At 39.1% G+C, this 19531-nt stretch overlaps 1 protein-coding gene across 4 annotated transcripts in view; it reads left to right on the top strand.

Annotated features, from left to right (window-relative positions):
* ARMC8 (armadillo repeat containing 8) overlaps positions 1 to 19531 on the top strand; it is a 185267-nt gene that overhangs the window by 103503 nt on the left and 62233 nt on the right. For all 4 annotated transcript variants that reach the window (XM_077448427.1, XM_077448425.1, XM_077448426.1 and 1 more), the window contains 3 exons: positions 7441 to 7523; positions 10676 to 10757; positions 14131 to 14217. In XM_077448427.1, coding sequence (XP_077304553.1) covers positions 7441 to 7523; positions 10676 to 10757; positions 14131 to 14217 — 252 coding nt within the window. The remainder of the gene's footprint in view (positions 1 to 7440; positions 7524 to 10675; positions 10758 to 14130; positions 14218 to 19531) is intronic.

The raw sequence follows: 19531 nt of genomic DNA, 5'->3' as shown, positions 1-19531 counted from the left end.
CACAGAGACCAAATAATATACACTGATTTGGGTTATTTTTACCAAAGATATGTAGCAGTATACATTTTGGCCCAAATTTATGAAGAAAAATTACCAATTTTGGAAAATGTTATAACTAACAATTTTTTTACAGAATTTTCGTTTTTCTTTTGTAACGCAAAAAATAAAAAATCCAGCGGTGATTAAATACCACCAAAAGAGAGCTCTGTGTGAAAAAAGGACAAAAAATGTCATGAGTACAGTGTTGCATGACTGAGTAATTGTCATTCAAAATGTGAGAACACAGAAAGCTGAAAATTTGGTCTGGTTAGGAAGGGGGTTTATGTGCTCAGTGGGCAAGTGGTTAAAGCGGAGGTCTGCCTACCGCTGCAAAAAGCCAGCAGCTGCACATACTGCATACTGCGTCCAGCGATTTTGTGAGGCACTGCCGCCTCCATTGGGAGTAAGGGAATCCGGCAGTGTAGCCTTATGGCTTCACGCCAGGAACCCTACTGCACATGCGTGAGGCACCGCTTCTTTCTCCTACTGGCCCGGCGGCCGGGGTAGGAGGAAGGAGCCCCAAGGTGATGTCAATACCCGTGGCTGAGGTATCTCCCCCCCCCCCCCCCCCCGAAAGGTATCAAATGTGGCACTGGAGGGGGAAAGGAGTACAATGAGTGGGTGGAACTCCGCTTTTTGGGGTGGGGGGGGCTGGGGGCGGCACTTGTACGCACATGTGTACAGTAGAATGGCGCTATAAGTGAAATCTCAAATTTATACTATTGGACTGCATCATGAAAAACCTATTTCTAAACCTTGGTTCCATTTTAGCCAGCAGTAGAAAATGATTTGCCTTATCCAGTATTGCTCTCTGTCCTGTTTTTACTTGTGAAACAAGGCCCTAGTCTCTTTCTTAGATCTAATTTACAACTAGGCCAAATTTTGATGGTTTTGGTATATTTTTTCATAAATGGAAACATTTATTATTTACAGTCAGGTCCCTAAATATTGGGACATTGACACAATTCTAATTTCAAAAGTAATGGAACAATTGGCTGCTCAGCTGTTCCATGGCCAGGTGCGTGTTATTCCCTCATTATCTCATTTACAAGGAGCAGATAAAAGGTCCAGAGTTCATTTCAAGTGTTCTATTTGCATTTGGAATCTGTTGTTGTCAACTCTCAATATGAGATCCAAAGAACTTTCCGTGAAGCAAGCCATCATTAGGCTGAAAAAAAAAAAACCATCAGAGATGGCAAAAACATTAGGTGTGGCCAAATCATCTGTTTGGAGCATCCTAAAAAAATAACCCACCAGTTAGCTCAGCAACACCCAAAGACCCGGAAGACCACGGAAAACAACTGTGGTGGATGACTGAAGAATTCTTTCCCTGGTGAAGAAAACACCCTTCAACAGTTGGTCAGATCAAGAACACTCTCCAGGAGGTAGGTGTATGTGTGTCAAAGTCAACAATCAAGAGAAGACTTCACCAGAGTGAATACAGAGGGTTCACCACGACATGTAAACCATTGGTGAGCCTCAAACGGGAAGGCCAGAATAGAATTTGCCAAACATCTAAAAAAGCCTTCACAGTTCTGGAACAACATCCTATGGACAGATGAGACCAAGATCAACTTGTACCAGGGTGATGGGAAGAGAAGAATATGGAGAAGGAAAGGAACTGCTCATGATCCAAAGCATACCACCTTATCAGTGAATGCTTTAGAACTCATTAGACGGCTCTTCACAGTGCAGATGGACAACGTCCCGAAGCATACTGCGAAAACAACCAACGTTTTTTTAAGGGAAAGAAGTGGAATGTTATGCAATGGCCAAGTCAATCACCTGACCTGAATCCGATTTTGAGCATGCATTTCATATGCTGAAGACAAAACTGAAGGGAAAATGCCCCAAGAACAAGCCGGAACTGAAGACCGTTGCAGTAGAGGCCTGGCAGAGCATTGCCAGGGATGAAACCCAGTGTCTGGTGATGTCTCTGCATTCCAAACTTCAAGCTGTAATTGACTGCAAAGGATTTGCAACCAAGTATTAAAAAGTGAAAGTTTGAATGATTGTTAATCTGTCCCATTACTTTTGGTCCCTTTTTAAAAGTGGGAGGCACATATACAAACTGTTGTAATTCCTACACCGTTCACCTGATTTGGATGTAAATATCCTCAAATAAAGCTGAATGTCTGCAGTTAAAGCACATCTTGTTCATTTCATTTCAAATCCATTGTGGTGGTGTATAGAGCCAAAAAGATTAGAATTGTGTCGATGTCCCAATATTTATGGTCCTGACTGTTAACAAAAATCCCATAATCTCCAGTTTATCCAGCAATGTTTTTTTGCATAACCATAACTTTTCCAAATGTTAATTACATTCAATTTCTCCACTTTATCCTAAAGGAAGTCCCAAAATGTGCAGAGTTTGATAAATATGTTGGTGGTAGATGGATGATAGACAAGTGGCTTCTTCTCATATAGTGCTCGAACTCAATAATATTATTATTATTCACAATTTTATATAGTGCAAACAGTTTATGCAGCGCTTTACAATGTAGACGGGGACAGCATAATTACAGTACAGTTCAATACAGAAGGGACAAGAGGGCCCTGCTCATAGGGCTTACATTCTAAAGGGAGGGGGTGGTGGTACAAAAGTTAATAGAGGTATGTAAGATAACTCGTCTAAGATGAAAACGAAAATCCTACGTAAATAAATCCATTCTGTCTTAAGGTATTGAATGAGTGGTATTTATTTTGCACATATTGCAGGACGTTGCTAATGTTTGATGGAGATGCTATGGTACTAATATATTTAGAGGTCGTTATTAGGGGAGAGTAAGGAAAACCCATGGTCTGCTACTAGTTTACTAGTGCTTGATCTCAGGTTCTTTTAAAACATGTCAAGTAACTCCCTTTTCAACTGGGGGACTTGCTGTGAAGATCCTAAATTTACAGTTGGACAGGAAATATGTTAAAATAGTGATTTTAATGACACAAAATTACCTTCGATTGCTCTCAGCCTCCTGTCCAATTATTTTTTTTTTTTTTTGCTGTTGTCCAACTTTCTTTTAGAGGGTAGATACTTTGTTCTTTTTCCATGGTCCCACTGTATGTAGAACATAGCCACCCTATCTCGCTAACTCCTGAGATGGACTATGGGATTTGTAATGTGCAGAGAGCAGTGCACATGTCCACAACTAACACGCACTCCTCATTCCAAACAAATGGCGGAAACTGTCAAAAAATAGAGGGTCATTAAGTAGTGGATGTGTATGGATCATTTTGGAGAATAAGGATTTTGTTTAGTGTTTAAGTGCATGTCTAGGCAAAATAAAAAATAAAAATAGTCAGTATATCTTAGCAATGCATACACATTTGTCATATATTTTTTTATTTTTTATGTGAAGTCAGTACAGAAAATATCTTGTTTAACTTTTAGAAATCCACTGTGCTCCTAACTTCCTGTTTTGTACTGGCAACACATTGCTTCTGCTGCACTAAAATCCCACGCAGTCTTTCCAACCCTGCCCAGTTTTCTTATGCTGGATTACAGAATACCTCCATGCTTTTTACCCCCATAACATTAGGCAGTTCTGTAGTAGAACAGGGTAACTCGGGATTTTGGATAACATTGCTTGTGATTTCAGTGCAGCAGTGTCCACAGATGGGGTTAAGAGCGTTCTTGATTTCTAGTAGGATCAGCAGGTACAGTACAGTACTTTTTGTCTAATTGCAAAATTTTGTAGTTGACAAAACACAGGAAAGTGCACAATTTTACAGTTTTTTTTTTTTTTTTTTTTTTTTGCCCAGACATACACTTTGCGTTTTTATTAATTTTGTTTTCAAATACAGATGTTCACATTTCCCTTTTGGTGCTCTCATTGAAGAGCTATACTGGATTCTCAGAGGTCCTTTTAATTTTGAATACCATTTTAATAGTAGCATTTTAATACTACTTTCTGATATTCATCCTGATGTATAAAGGCAGTGGACACCCCATAATGCATTCCCAGGTTTCCTTCGAGATGCCTTCTTATATATACCAGTGGAAAACACTGCGGAAACTGCTTTTTGTTTTCCCAGATTTCCTTTGTTGGCTTGCTGGTGTTAAACTAACCTGTTGGGAGAAACAACATAATTTAATTTTTTTTTTTTTTAATCATTTTTTGCTTGAAAATAGTTATTGAATTGCCTGTTTTTAACATATAAATACACCTGTGCTTCTGTTATTCTATTGTTTACAAACTTGGTAAGCCAATAAAATGTCTGTCAAAGTATCTTGACCTATACTAATTTCAAGTCTTGATGGTTGACATATTTTCAAAATTAAATGATTGTACTGAGAGCTTTGTATGTTACCAGGTTCTCCATATAATAAGGTATGGTACTAGTTTACCTGCATAATTTTATTGTGTAAATTTCAACTGCTTTTAAAGATTTATTTTTCGAAACCTGTAAAGAGAACTTTGTTGGATAAATCTGTCTGCTGTATGTCCAAGGAAGTTTTTAATAAAGACCAATCACACCTTGAAAAATAATATTGAATGCTTTTGTGTTTTTCTATTTTTTTGGTTTCTCTAAATTTAAACATGGCCATTATCGAAATATATATAAAAGATGGTTTTGTATTGTCACCTGTTTTTTATTTCTCAGCATATGTTCACAGGATAAAAAAACATTTACAAGTTACAATGCATATTTTTTTAACTGACGGTTTTGTGAAATCATAACCAGATTTTGACAATTTGTATTTGGACATGAGAACAGTGATGTCACCTTATTTTTAATATTAGAAGGGACAACGGTACCTGGAACCTTAGATTTAAATGTTAATGTTATATCTGTTAGTGCTACCAAAATTTGAATTGACTAAACTTCAAGCTAAACCTAATGATGTAAAATAAACATTTTAAAACTTTTTCTTTCTGAATAAAGTACATAATGAACAATGTCAAATGTAAATAAAATAGGTGATTCCATTGATTTTTAAGATCGGAGATCATTTCTAGTGTAAGCATAGATAAATTGTTTGGTCTGTTATTTACAACCTTTTCTGCTGCAGTGTCAAAGACCTCAGGCTAAACATGCTTCTTTATCAAAAAATACAACGCTGGGAATAACCGTCTCCTAATAAAACAGATAAGGAAAAGTGTTTGCGTTGTATAGCAAGAAATTGTTGTAGCCAACAGATTCACTTTTATTTACTACATTTGTTCAAGTATCACGAAGCTTCAGCAATTCATAATAGAAGATTTTGCACACCAGATTGCTACTGTTCAGTGTTTGCAATATATTATCAAGAAAGGCAAACTATGGTCCATGTGGTATATGTTGTCAAAAGAAATGAATGGGTCAGCATTTACTGCCGGTTCCCTTACGCCAGCCTTTTTTAACCTCTAGAGTTCCTCTAGAGGTTCCTTAATCAATGAACAACTTCTGCCTCTCAAATGAGTAACTAGTGACACTAATAATTTTTTTAGCTATCTGGGGATTCTTTCCAATTTCCACAAATGTAAGAAGCAGTCTTCCTATTAACGATATGAGACTTGAACGTAATTTCAAGGATTCTTCCTCTGTTAAAAAGGTCGATTTCAATGGCAGGGGAGGTTTAGGAGCGGTGTATACAACGCCCCAAATACACTACCCCAAATACGCTGCTTGCAGGACTACTTTTTTTTTTTTTTTTCTGTCCTGCAAGCGCACCACCCCAGTGTGAAAGCTGATTGGGCTTTCACACTGGGGAGGCTTGGGAGGCAGTTTAGAGGTGTTATTTTTTTTAGCGCTAAATTGCCTGTAAAGCGCCTTTTAGTGTGAAAGGGGTCTAACTGTCATGTCGTTTTGAGGGCTGCATTCCTTTCTAAATCACTAATCTGAAATGAGCATGAAGAAACAAGTCACTGTAAAGTTGGAGTAGGTTATTGGCATATTTGTTCTATGACTTAGATACAGGATATGCAAAGGATTAACATGACAGCCAACAAAAGTGCATTTTTATCTGGATACGTCGGCTATGGTGTATCCCACGTCTTTTCTCATTTCAAGTTACCTTGGATATTTTTATATTTTCAGTAAATATAGTACAGGATCAGCGAGTGCTTAGAAGATGGAGCAGCTAGCACAAAAGGTGACTAGCCTAGTGAACAACAATAGAAGTCAAAGTGCAGCGCAAAATTATCTAGCGATCATATGACAAAGCTAGACCTATAAAGGGAAACTAAACATCTATTACATATCATGCACATACTAATATCGTGATCATATATGATCTCCTAATGATCCAAAAATCCACAAAGCGCAAAAATATATCAAGGAGGTCCACAGAGTGAAAAAAAAACAAATCAAAAGTCCTCTAAAGATGACACTTCCCAGTGTGACAATATAAATGTGTAAAGTGATTCCTGTGCTCATTCACAATAAGGTGACTCCATTGCTTTTCCTTAGTAAATGTCATGATGTTTATCATTCCAGGGTTTACCACTGTATGAATATGGAACTCTCTGCCTTAAATGTGATAAACTTTGGCATATACCCTTGCTTGTCTTCCCTTTGTGATTCTTGCCATTCATTAAAGTGAACCTGACAGCTATTTTTATCTAATGGCAAGAAACTGTTATTACCTTTATTATCCAGCTAGCCCCCACTTCTGTGACTTCAGTGCCCAATATCTTCCACCTTTTTATATACTGATGTCCTATAATGGCACCCTTACTGGCCACTGTTGGTGCTCCTAAAGACAGGGATATGGTAAGTGTACAGGATATAGTCCTAAAATGTGGAAAGGCAAGTGCCTAGTAACAGTGAAAGCAGAATTGTAGAGGTACCTTATGGTGCCTCCTCTTGGGCAAGGCATTTACATGTTGAAAATGGCTTAGCTTTAATGTAAATGGCAAGACATCTGAGACTAGAAACTCTCATTTCTGTAACGACATTATATATTTTTGTTCTTTGCGTAGAATTCTGTTTTTAAATTAACCACTAACCCTGAACCATCCATAGCGATATGTAGAAATACTTAATAATTCTGGCTGGAGCAGTGTGCATCATAGCCATGTATCTACTCAGACAATGCTAACATTGGTCGAAAATGTGTCTATCTATCCTACATAATTAAAAATACAAGTTTTTGGCAGTTCTCTACTTAATTTTATTTTTTAGGTTATATTTATGTTAAGTGTTTATCTGCACAGGTTAAATGTTTGAATGGAAAAACATGATTACTGAATAAAGATGTAGGTTGGTGCACTAGTAAAGTCTACTGCTCTAGACAGCAGCAGAAGCCAAATATATTCCATTCTTTTGCATAGATGTTTCTCTTGGACTTAAAATGTTTGAAAATACAAATAAAGGGTATCAGTGTGAATGTGCTCTCATGTTTAGTATTGTTAATAAGAATAAGGGAGGCAGGCATGGTGTCCTTGATGTTATTTATGCTGCATTAACATCTCTCTCCAGATCATAGAGGCTGAACATATGATGGACCGGATTGTGAATGGCTTATCTGAGACTAGTGTCAAGGTGCGGTTAGCTGCTGTCAGGTACGACATTCTAGTCCATTGATTTCCTTTTATACTGCCTACCTTTCTGCATCCAGTTTAAAGCGCACCTGTCCCCCACTACATAGGTGAAAGGTTTTCCAGTAAACCAATATATTCCATTATTTGATGATTCATCGAATCCGTATACAAAAAGGTTGGGGAAGAGGGACACATCAGAATTTGTGTGTTGATGCTGTTGCTTATCTAGTAAAATAGGCAAATGCCGTGCTTGCCAGATAAATGTATTTTTTACCAATTTTTACTTAGTACCCAGTAATTGTAAATACAGCAGTTCAATTAATTTTTAAAGGAAAAGGGCTCTTTCACACATGCTTGTCTGTCTTCTTGGACTCCGCTTGCTCAGCAGGGATCGCTCTGTTGATCCCCGCTGAGTAGACAGATGACAAGTCTGTCTATGCTGACTGTGCAGAGATGGACCTGTCAGAGCTTCGCCCTCCTTAATGGGGGATCAGATGAAAATTAATACACCTGTCCGTTTTTAGTCGATCTGCCAGATGGATGGAAAATTGTTTTCCATCCGTCTGGATTGAGCGGATTGGATGTCGGTGGACATGTCACCACTGACATCCATCGCTCCATAGAGGTTCACGGAGCGTCTGCTCAGGTCCGCCTGAAAAACTGACAGGTGGACTTAAATAGTCCACATGTGTGAAAGGACCCATGGAGATACCACACTGATAATTTGGACACGTGGAACAATTGCAGAATATATACAGTAGATTGGTATTTAAGAAAAAACCCTAACAACTAGATGATGAAGCATTTAGTCACAAACAATGCAAAAAGAAATATAACATTAAAAATTACTCACAATAAATCCAGTAATGCACTGTGTCTGAACAGAGCATAGTGGACACAACAGCGGCATGCCAATCCCAATTTTGCACTTATTGGAGGAATATTAATTCAGTGACAACATACGGATTAGGAGGTATATGGGTCTAAGTTGCAAGCACTATGTGGTCAACCTAAAGCATTGTTCCAATTTTTCTGTTGTTGCTTAATAGGTGCATTTAGTGTGCAAATTATGCTTTTCTGTGTCTCAAAAAAGCCCTTTCGTTTTTTTTTCTTTCTTCCGGGTATTTCTTCAACCAACTATTTTAAATGCATGATGTACAGTGACTACAAGTAGTATTCAACCCCCTGCAGATTTAGCAGGTTTGATAAGATGCAAATAAGTTAGAGCCTTCAAACTTTAAACAAGAGCAGGATTTATTAACAGATGCATAAATCTTACAAACCAAAAAGTTATGTTGCTCAGTTAAATTTTAATAAATTTTAAACATAAAAGTGTGGGTCAATTATTCAACCCCTAGGTTTAATATTTTGTGGAATAACCCTTGTTTGCAATTACAGCTAATAATCGTCTTTTATAAGACCTGATCAGGCCGGCACAGGTCTCTGGAGTTATCTTGGCCCACTCCTCCATGCAGATCTTCTCCAAGTTATCTAGGTTCTTTGGGTGTCTCATGTGGACTTTAATCTTGAGCTCCTTCCACAAGTTTTCAATTGGGTTAAGGTCAGGAGACTGACTAGGCCACTGCAACACCTTGATTTTTTCCCTCTTGAACCAGGCCTTGGTTTTCTTGGCTGTGTGCTTTGGGTCGTTGTCTTGTTGGAAGATGAAATGACGACCCATCTTAAGGTCCTTGATGGAGGAGCGGAGGTTCTTGGCCAAAATCTCCAGGTAGGCCGTGCTATCCATCTTCCCATGGATGCGGACCAGATGGCCAGGCCCCTTGGCTGAGAAGCAGCCCCACAGCATGATGCTGCCACCACCATGCTTGACTGTAGGGATGGTATTCTTTGGGTCGTATGCAGTGCCATCCAGTCTCCAAACGTCACGTGTGTGGTTGGCACCAAAGATCTCGATCTTGGTCTCATCAGACCAGAGAACCTTGAACCAGTCTGTCTGAGTCCTCCAAGTGATCATGAGCAAACTGTAGACGAGCCTTGACATGACGCTTTGAAAGTAAAGGTACCTTACGGGCTTGTCTGGAACGGAGACCATTGCGGTGGAGTACGTTACTTATGGTATTGACTGAAACCAATGTCCCCACTGCCATGAGATCTTCCCGGAGCTCCTTCCTTGTTGTCCTTGGGTTAGCCTTGACTCTTCGGACAAGCCTGGCCTCGGCACGGGAGGAAACTTTCAAAGGCTGTCCAGCCCGTGGAAGGCTAACAGTAGTTCCATAAGCCTTCAACTTCCGGATGATGCTCCCAACAGTGGAGACAGGTAGGCCCAACTCCTTGGAAAGGGTTTTGTACCCCTTGCCAGCCTTGTGACCCTCCACGATCTTGTCTCTGATGGCCTTGGAATGCTCCTTTGTCTTTCCGATGTTGACCATGTATGAGTGCTGTTCACAAGTTTGGCGAGGGTCTTAAATAGTCAGAAAAGGCTGGAAAAACAGATAATTAATCCAAACATGTGAAGCTCATTGTTCTTTGTGCCTGAACTACTTCTTAATACTTTAGGGGAACCAAACAGAATTCTGTTGAATTGAGGGGTTGAATAATAATTGACCCTCTGAATAAACTTTTCACTATTTAAAAAAAAATTAAACAAAGAAATAACATTCTTTTTTGCTGCAGTGCATTTCACACTTCCAGGCTGATCTACAGTCCAAATGTCACAATGCCAAGTTAATTCCGAATGTGTAAACCTGCTAAATCTGCAGGGGGTTGAATACTACTTGTAGGCACTGTAATTTATTAGGATTTGGTGGAGGATGAGAGGTGGTATAAAAGCTTAGGTTTTCAAACTTTTCTTTACCCTGTACCCTTTATCGCTTTGTGAGCTACATTGCATATTTCCCTGTACTGATGACTGATGAAAGAAATGTATAACCATTGCTTCGTAAGTGGCCTTTTACCTATCAGGTTTGTATCATTGATCATGTAGGGATTGAGTAGGGCCTTCTCTCCTAATGTGTAAAAGACATACAATTATGTCATGGTATGTGTACAAGTTGGCACCAAACATTTTTAATCTAATGGCTACTTCACCAATCTGAGTGCAAGGGAATCATACTGTTCAGTTTATAACATGGGGGATCTCTATTATAAAGAAATTTGACATTCACTCTACTGATTTGCATATTACTGGTATCTAATTACCTTTTTCTCCTTAGATGTTTACACAGTTTGTCCAGATCAGTCCAACAACTCAGGACCAGTTTTCAGGACCATGCCGTGTGGAAACCCTTAATGAAAGTAATTAATTTCTGTACTTAACTTTTCATAGAAAGCCGCTTCTTCATAATCTAAAACCTACAGGGACTAGCAAACATTTTGTTTTCTTGAAGTTATTACTGCCATGTTCTGTGTGTGCATATTTTTCATGTAAAAAGCAAACGTGAATATTTTTTATTATAGTTTTCTTATGTGTTGTATGTCCTGTGGTAAGTTGTATGTGTAGCTATATCCATAAACAGAGCTGCACTGCAATATCTGGGGCTACAAAATCTGAGAGATTGTAGTGGTTAGCGGGACCTTTCAGTAATGTTAGACATTTCACCAGTCATCTGACTGGCTTGGAGTTGTCTGTTATTGCCAAAGATATATAGCAAATCATCGAAGTGATGAAGGCATTCAAATGAGCAGTGATTGGTGAAACAATATAAACTTTACCAAGCAAGTCTCATTGAATGTCACAGACTACTGCTAGTGATACTTTGACCTAAAGTAATGAGAATATTTATTTACAGATTTATGCTGACTAGTTGCATCAAGCAGGCTGGACTTTCCCTTCCTGAAAACAAAAATTCTCTGAGGAGTCTTTTAGGTTTACAAATTCATTGATTCATTTTACTCTCCATTTCCTGTAATTTCTGTGGGTGTTCTACCTGGAAATACCTGATGCAACCCTCATTATTACCATGGTTATAGGGGACATTTACATCTTTTAGATTAGTTTTTGAAAATCATATCAGGTTGACATACAGTTGTACTCATAAGTTTACATACCCTGGCAGAATTTATGATTTCTTGGCCATTTTTTAGAGAATATGAATAAGAACACAAAAACTTTCCTTTCCCTCATGGTTAGTGTTTGGCTGAAGCCATTTATTATCCATCAACTGTTTACTCTTTTTTAAAATCATAAAGGCAACAGAAACTACCCAAATGACCCTCATCAAAAATTTACATACCCTAGTTCTTGATACCATGTATTGACCCCTTTAACATCAATGACAGCTTAAAATCTTTTGTGTAGGGCTGAAACAACGAATTGATTAATCGACAACTAATCGATTATGAAATTAATCGATTACTATTTTCATCGATTAATCGCCAGTAACATATTGGGGTTTAAAAAACCTAAAATGAGCCCTTTATAATACAAAAAGAGCAAATCACTACTGTAAAACAATGACCCCTTACAATGGTGATTATCTCCTTTTTTTTCTACTATAAAGGGCTAATTTTAGTTTTTTTTTAACTCCATTATGTTACTAAACGTCTTAGACCTGGTTCACATCTATGTGTTTATTGGTGCTTTTTGCAGAAATGCACTACAGTTCATTTACATGGTTTCCTATGGGACACGTTCACATCTGAAAGGGTCAGGGACTTTTAACGCAAAATTGTGCTTTATTGGTTTAATATACTTCAATGGAGAAGCTGCAGAAAAGCATGTAATGCGTCTTTGCAGCAATTTGTGTTTTTTAATTTGCCAAAAAAAAATAAAAAAATGCAAATTGCAGTAAAATCACGTGTGCAAAAATCAAAACGTACAGCAAAAAGCACTACAGAAACAGATCAAAAGCAAAAACTGCATAGGTGTGTACCGAGCCTTATGCTGGTCACACAGATCAATTTTCAGATGAGAATATTCAGACGAAAAATCGTTGTACATTCGCTAAATGAAAGAATTTTGTTTGAAATTTTCACTTGTTTTTAACATTCTGTTTTTAAAATGAATGTAATTTCTGAACGAAAACTACACACACTGTCTGAAAATTCTTTGACCTAAGAAGTTTTCTATTTCCAAATTTTCCCATCACTGTGATTGAAAATGAACGTCAATTTGACCCACTTTTTTTTTTTTTTTTTTTTTTTTTTAAAGGTTATTAACCGATTAATCGAAACAATCGGCCAACTAATCGATTATGAAAATAATCGTTAGTTGCAGCCCTACTTTTGTGGTATTTGTGGATGAGGTGCTTTTATCTTCTCAGATGGTAAAGCTGCCCATCCCTCTAGGCAAAAAGCCTCCAGTTCCTGGAAATTCTTGGGCTGTCTTGCATGAACTGCACGTTTGAGCTCTCCCCAGAGTGGCTCAATGATATTGTGGTCAGGAGACTGAAATGGACACTCCAGAACCTTCACTTTATTCTGCTATAGCCAATGACAGGTCGACTTGGACTTGTGTTTTGGATCATTGTCCAGTTGGAATGTCCAAGCATGTCCCATGCGCCCCTTCCTGGCTGATGAATGTAAATGTTACTCCAATATTTTTTTGATAACGTACTGCATTCATCTCGCCAACAATTTTGACCAAATTTCCTGTGAATTTGTAGCTCACACATCCCCAAAACATTAGCGATCCACCTCCATACCTTTCATCATAGGCCTTGTTGACTCCAAATGTAGCATGTATGGTTGTGGCCAAAAAGCTCAATTTTGGTCTTATCACTCCAAATGACTTTGTGCCAAAAGGTTTGGGGCATGTCTCTGTGCTGTTTGGCGTATTGCAAGTGGGATACTTTGTGGCATTTGCTTGGTGATGGCTTTCTTCTGGCGACTCAACCATGCAGTCCATCTTTCTTCAAGTGCCTCCTTATTGTGCACCTTAAAACAGCCACACCACATGTTTTCAGAGTGTCCTGTATTTCTCCTGAAGTTATTTTTGGTTTTCCTTTGCATCCCGAACAATTTCTCTGGCAGTTCTGGCTGAAATTTTAGTTGGTCTACCTGACCGTGGTTTGGTTTCAACAGAACCCCTAATTTTCCACTTATTGATTATAGTTTGAACACTGCTGTTTGGCATTCTCCATTCATTGGATATCTTTTTATATCCCTTTCCTGTTTTATACAGTTCAACAAAATTTTCCCCCAGATACTTTGACAATTCTTTTGCTTTCCCCATGACTCAGAATCCAGAAACGTCAGTGTAGCACTGGATGAAAGATGCAAGGGTCTGTCAGGAGTCCAGAAACTCATTGACCTTTTATACACACACAATAATTACAATAATTACAAGCAAACAGATCATAGGTGAGGATGGTTACCTTTAATAGCCATTCAAACCCCTTTGTGTCAACTTGTGTGCATGTTATCAGGCCAAAATCACCTGGGTATGTAAACTTTTTATCAGGGTCATTTGGGTAGTTTCTGTTGCCATTATGATTTAAAGAGTACAGTAGTTAATATATAGTTGATAATAAATGGCTTCAGCCAAACACTAACCATGAGTGAAAGATCTTTTTTGTGTTATTCATATTCTCAGAAAAATGGCTAAGAAATCATCATTTCTGCCAGGATCTGTAAACTTATGAGCACAACTGTATGTAGTTATAGTTTAATTTCTTTAGGGTTTGTTTCATACATGAACCATAAACTTATTTTATTTTTTTCCTTGCAGGTTTTACAGAATGCCCCAGATGACATCTTGGTGGTGGCTTCATCAACCTTATGCAATCTTCTCCTCGAGTTTTCACCTAGTAAAGAGGTAAGTGTAACTAAGGCCCAGTACAATATAGCAGGGGTCGGCAACCCATCGATTGCTGCTATGCAAAGGGTAGATTGTGTCCCCGCTGTGCCGTCACTTCACTTCATCAGAAGTGCTTCCCTTTATGTGCAGAGTAATACAAGGAAGCTGTGGCAAGAATTGCTACCTGTTTGACTGTGCTGGGGTTCCCTAGATCCTCCTCTCATGTCCATCTCAAGCAGCAGAGAGCAGCACGCAGGAACAGGTAGCTATATCTTGCCATTGCTTCCCTGTCCCACTGTAAAGATGGGGGAAGCACTGGACGACAACTCTGTCCGGCCAGATGGGCAGCCGGGCCACATTGCAGAATGCAAACCCCCGCCCTTAGTTGGGCCTTTTTAGGTTATCTCCTTAAATAGTACTAGTAATAATACAGTAGTAAACCACGGACTTAAAAAAAAATTCCTTGCAAGGCAATGGAAAAATGTGCATCACATACTAGCACATTATGAAATACTTGCCTTAGAATGAAAGCCTCCAGTGGTGCACCAGCACTGTTGACAGGGCTTTCATTTTTTCCCGGTCTTCCTTCCGACTCTGGTCCTGTGACTGACATGAGCACGGGAGTCACGGTTTATGGCACAGATCTCTGAAGGGACGGCATGCTCCAGTGACGTCACTGACTCCATCCAGTGTGAATATCTCCTAAACACCACAAGTTTAGGAGATATTCACTGCACTTACAGGTAAGCCTTATTATAGGCTTACCTATAGGTGCAAGATCAAAAGCGGAATTCACTGCCTTCAAAAAGAGAACAAAAAGACCTGCCGTTTTTGATCTCTTCCATGTTGGTCAGGTAGATCTTTTCTGCAAGATTACCTACCCCTGAAATACATTGCACATGCTTGGAATATACCATATTTCATCTGCTGGTGTTAGTCACATTGTTATAGGTACATATTTGTCAAAATGAGATGCACGTGCTTAAAATTCTCTCTTCTATGCTCATGTCTAAAATCTTAATGCATCAGACATGTACAGTGCCTTGCAAAAGTATTCGGCCCCCTTGAACTTTTCAACCTTTTGCCACATTTCAGGCTTCAAACATAAAGATATAAAATTAAAATTTTTTGTGAAGAATCACCAACAAGTGGGACACAATTGTGAAGTGGAACGAAATCTATTGGATATTTTAAACTTTTTTAGCATTAAAAAACTGAAAAGTGGTGCGTGCAAAATTATTCGGCCCCTTTACTTTCAGTGCAGCAAACTCACTCCAGAAGTTCAGCGAGGATCTCTGAATGATCCAATGTTGTCCTAAATGACTGATGGTGATAAATAGAATCCACCTGTGTGTAATCAAGTCTCTGTATAAATGCACCTGCTCTGTGATAGTCTCAGGGTTCTGTTGAAAGCGCAGAGAGCATCATGAAAACCAAGGAACACACCAGGCAGGTCCCTAATACTGTTGTGGAGAAGTTTAAAGCCGGATTTGGATACAAAAAGATTTCCCAAGCTTTAAACATCCCAAGGAGCACTGTGCAAGCAATCATTTTGAAATGGAAGGAGTATCAGACCACTGCAAATTTACCAAGACCTGGCTGTCCCTCTAAACTTTCAGCTCAGACAAGGAGAAGACTGATCAGATATGCAGCCAAGAGGCCCATGATCACTCTGGATGAACTGCAGAGAACTACAGCTGAGGTGGGAGAGTCTGTCCATAGGACAACAATCAGTCGTACACTGCAAATCTGGCCTTTATGGAAGAGTGGCAAGAAGAAAGCCATTTCTCAGATATCCATAAAAAGTCTCGTCTAAAGTTTGCCACAAGCCACCTGGGAGACACCCCAAACATGTGGAAGAAGGTGCTCTGGTCAGATGAAACCAAAAGCAAACTTTTTGCCCACAATGCAAAACGATATGTTTGGCGTAAAAGCAACACAGCTCATCACCCTTAACAGACCATCCCCACTGTCAAACATGGTGGTGGCAGTATCATGGTTTGGGCCTGCTTTTCTTCAGCAGGGACAGGGAAGAGGGTTAATATTGAGGGGAAGATGGATGCAGCCAAATACGGGACCATTCTGGATAAAAACCTGTTGGAGTCTGCAAAAGACCTGAAACTGGGACGGAGATTTATCTTCCAAAAAGACAATGATCCCAAACATACAGCAAATCTACAAAGGAATGGTTCACAAATAAACGTATCCAGGTGTTAGAATGGCCAAGTCAAAGTCCAGACCTGAATCCAATCGAGAATCTGTGGAAAGAGCTAAAAACTGCTGTTCACAAACGCTCTCCATCCAACCTCACTGAGCTCGAGCTGTTTTGCAAGGAAGAATGGGCAAGAATTTCAGTCTCTCGATGTGCAAAACTGATAGAGACATACCCCAAGCGACTTGCAGCTGTAATCGCAGCAAAAGGTGGCTCTACAAAGTATTAACGCAAGGGGGCCGAATAATTTTGCACGCCCCACTTTTCATTTTTTATTAGTTAAAAAAGTTTCAAAAATCCAATAGATTTCGTTCCACTTCACAATTGTGTCCCACTTGTTGGTGATTCTTCACAAAAAATAAAAATGTTATATCTTTATGTTTGAAGCCTGAAATGTGGCAAAAGTTTGAAAAGTTCAAGGGGGCCGAATACATTCACAAGGCACTGTAGCATGTAGCATGCAGATACAAAACTGTATATTTTGCTGTAAAAGTCAATGTAAACCCGATTCATGAAATTTGAACTGGGCACATCTATCTGCAGTGTTTTCTTAGCTCCATTAAAAAGAACTGAGTCCTGTAGCTGTCTCTTGCTCTGTACACACGTTCTCCGAAACAGGATATAAAAGTGTATGTTGGGGGATGTTGCTATAAACAGATCATCACACAGCCTGCCATCTAAGAACAGAGCTCTGCACATTCCTTTCTTCCTTCGCCTATGAGGAGAAGGGTGCCTTTCTTCCACTCAGCTGTCTTGGCTGTATTCCAATGGTCCACTCCCAGTGGTAACCAGGAAGAAAAAAAACTTTAACACGAAGAGCACTTTCTAAAGGATATATAGATGAAGACAGAAGATATACAAGTAAAACTTATGTAGGGACATTGGTTTCATCTCTGTGTATCATGTGCCTCTGTTCACTTCACTGGGTATATGGAGGGTTTACATACACTTTTTAAGTTTGTTTGCACTTATTATTGCTGTGTAATACAGCAGACTTAACAATAGGTTAGAATATGAGTGCCTTTAAAATAATCAATTGCAGTCAAATTGTTTTGTATAAAAAATATATATTTTGCGCTTACCCTAAAATGGATATATATGTGAAAGTGCTGCTACTTACGATAGCCCAAATACTCAGCTCATAACGTGTAAAAAGAAAAGTGCCCAACCTAAAACTTGGATGTGACATATACACGTTCTGAAACAAGAATGTGAGTCCATATAGTTCTATATCAAAGGAAAACCACAATGATATAGTGAAAAAAAAAATGTGTGTGTGTGTGTGTGTGTATGTATGTATGTATATGTATGTGTGTGTATATATATATATATATATATATATATATATATATATATATATATATATATATATATATATATATATATATATATATATATATATATATATATATATATATATATATATATATATATATATATATTGCATTACAGTATCTTATAAACGTACACCCCTCACATTTTTGTAAATATTTTATTATATCTTTTCATGTGACAAACCTGAAGAAATTACACTTTGCTACAATGTAAATTGGTGAGTGTACAGCTTGTATAACAGTGTAAATTTGCTGCCCCCTCAAAATGACTCAACACAGCCATTAAGGTCTAAACCGCTGGCAACACAAGTGAGTACACCCCTAAGTGAAAATGTTCACCAGAGCTTCACAGGTTGACACTGGTGTCCTCTTCCACTCCTCCATGACAACATCACGGAGCTGGTGGATGTTAGAGACCTTGAGCTCCTCCACCTTCTGCTTGAGGATGGGTTTAGGTCTGGAGACATGCTTGGCTAGTCCATTACCTTTACCCTCAGCTTCTTTAGGCAGTGGTCATTTTGGAGGTGTGTTTGGGGTCGTTGGAATACTGCCCTGCAGCCCATTCTCCAAAGGGAGGGTCATGCTCGGCTTCAGTATGTCACAGTACATGTTGGCATTAATGGTTCTCTCAATGAACTGTAGCTCCCCAGTGCCAGCAGCACTCATGCAGCCCAAGACCATGACACTCCCACCACCATGCTTGACTGTAGGTAATACACACTTGTCTTTGTACACCTTACCTGGTTGTCGACACAGACGCTTGACACCATCTGAACCAAATAAGTTTATCTTGGTCTCATCAGACCACAGGACATGGTTCCAGTAATCCATGTCCTTAGTCTGCTTGTCTTCAGAAAACTGTTTACAGTTTTTGTTGTGCAACGTCCTTATGGGATGACAGCCATGAAGACCAATTTGATGCAATGTGTTGCGTATGGTCTGAGCACTGACAGGCTGACCCCCACCCCTTCAACCTCTGCAGCAATGCTGGCAGCACTCATACGTCTGTTTCCCAAAGACAACTTCTGGATATGATGCTGAGCATGTGTACTCAATTTCCTTGGTCGACCATGGCGAGGCCTGTTCTGAGTGGAACCTGTCCTGATAAACCGCTGTATGGTCTTGGCCACCGTGCTGCAGCTCTGTTTCAAGGTCTTGGCAATCTTCTTATAGCCTAGGACGGGGATCTGCAATTAGTGGACCTCCAGCTGTTGCAAAACTACAAGTCCCATCATGCCTCTGCCTCTGGGTGTCATGCTTATTGCTGTCAGTCTTGCTGTGCCTCATGGGACTTGAAGTTATGCAACAGCTGGAGGTCCGCTAATTGCATATCCCTGGCCTAGGACATCTTTATGTAGAGCAACAAACCATTTTTATTTTTTTTCAGATCCTCAGTTCTTTGACATGAGGTGCCATGTTAAAATTCCAATTACCTACCAGTATGAGTGTTAGAGCGATAACACCAAATTTAACACACCTGCTCCCCATTCACACCTGAGACTTTGTAACTAAGGAGTCACATAACACCGGGGAGGAAAAATAGCTAATTGTGCCCAATTTGGGTATTTTCACTTTAGGGGTGTACTCTGTTTTGTTGCCAGTGGTTTAGACATTAATGGCTGTGTGTTGAATTATTTTGAGGGGACAGCAAATTTATACTGTTATACAAGCTGCAAACCCAAAGTGTAATTTCTTCAGGTTTATCACATGAAAAGATATAATATTTACATAAATGTAAGGGGGTATACTCACTTTTGTGAGATACTGTGTGCGTGTGTGTGTATGT

This window comes from Lithobates pipiens, unplaced genomic scaffold (assembly GCF_037356315.1).
Source record: "Lithobates pipiens isolate NorthernLeopardFrog02 unplaced genomic scaffold, aLitPip1_a1.2 Scaffold_22, whole genome shotgun sequence".
NCBI lineage: Eukaryota > Metazoa > Chordata > Amphibia > Anura > Ranidae > Lithobates > Lithobates pipiens.
This window is presented reverse-complemented; position numbering and strand designations above follow the sequence as displayed.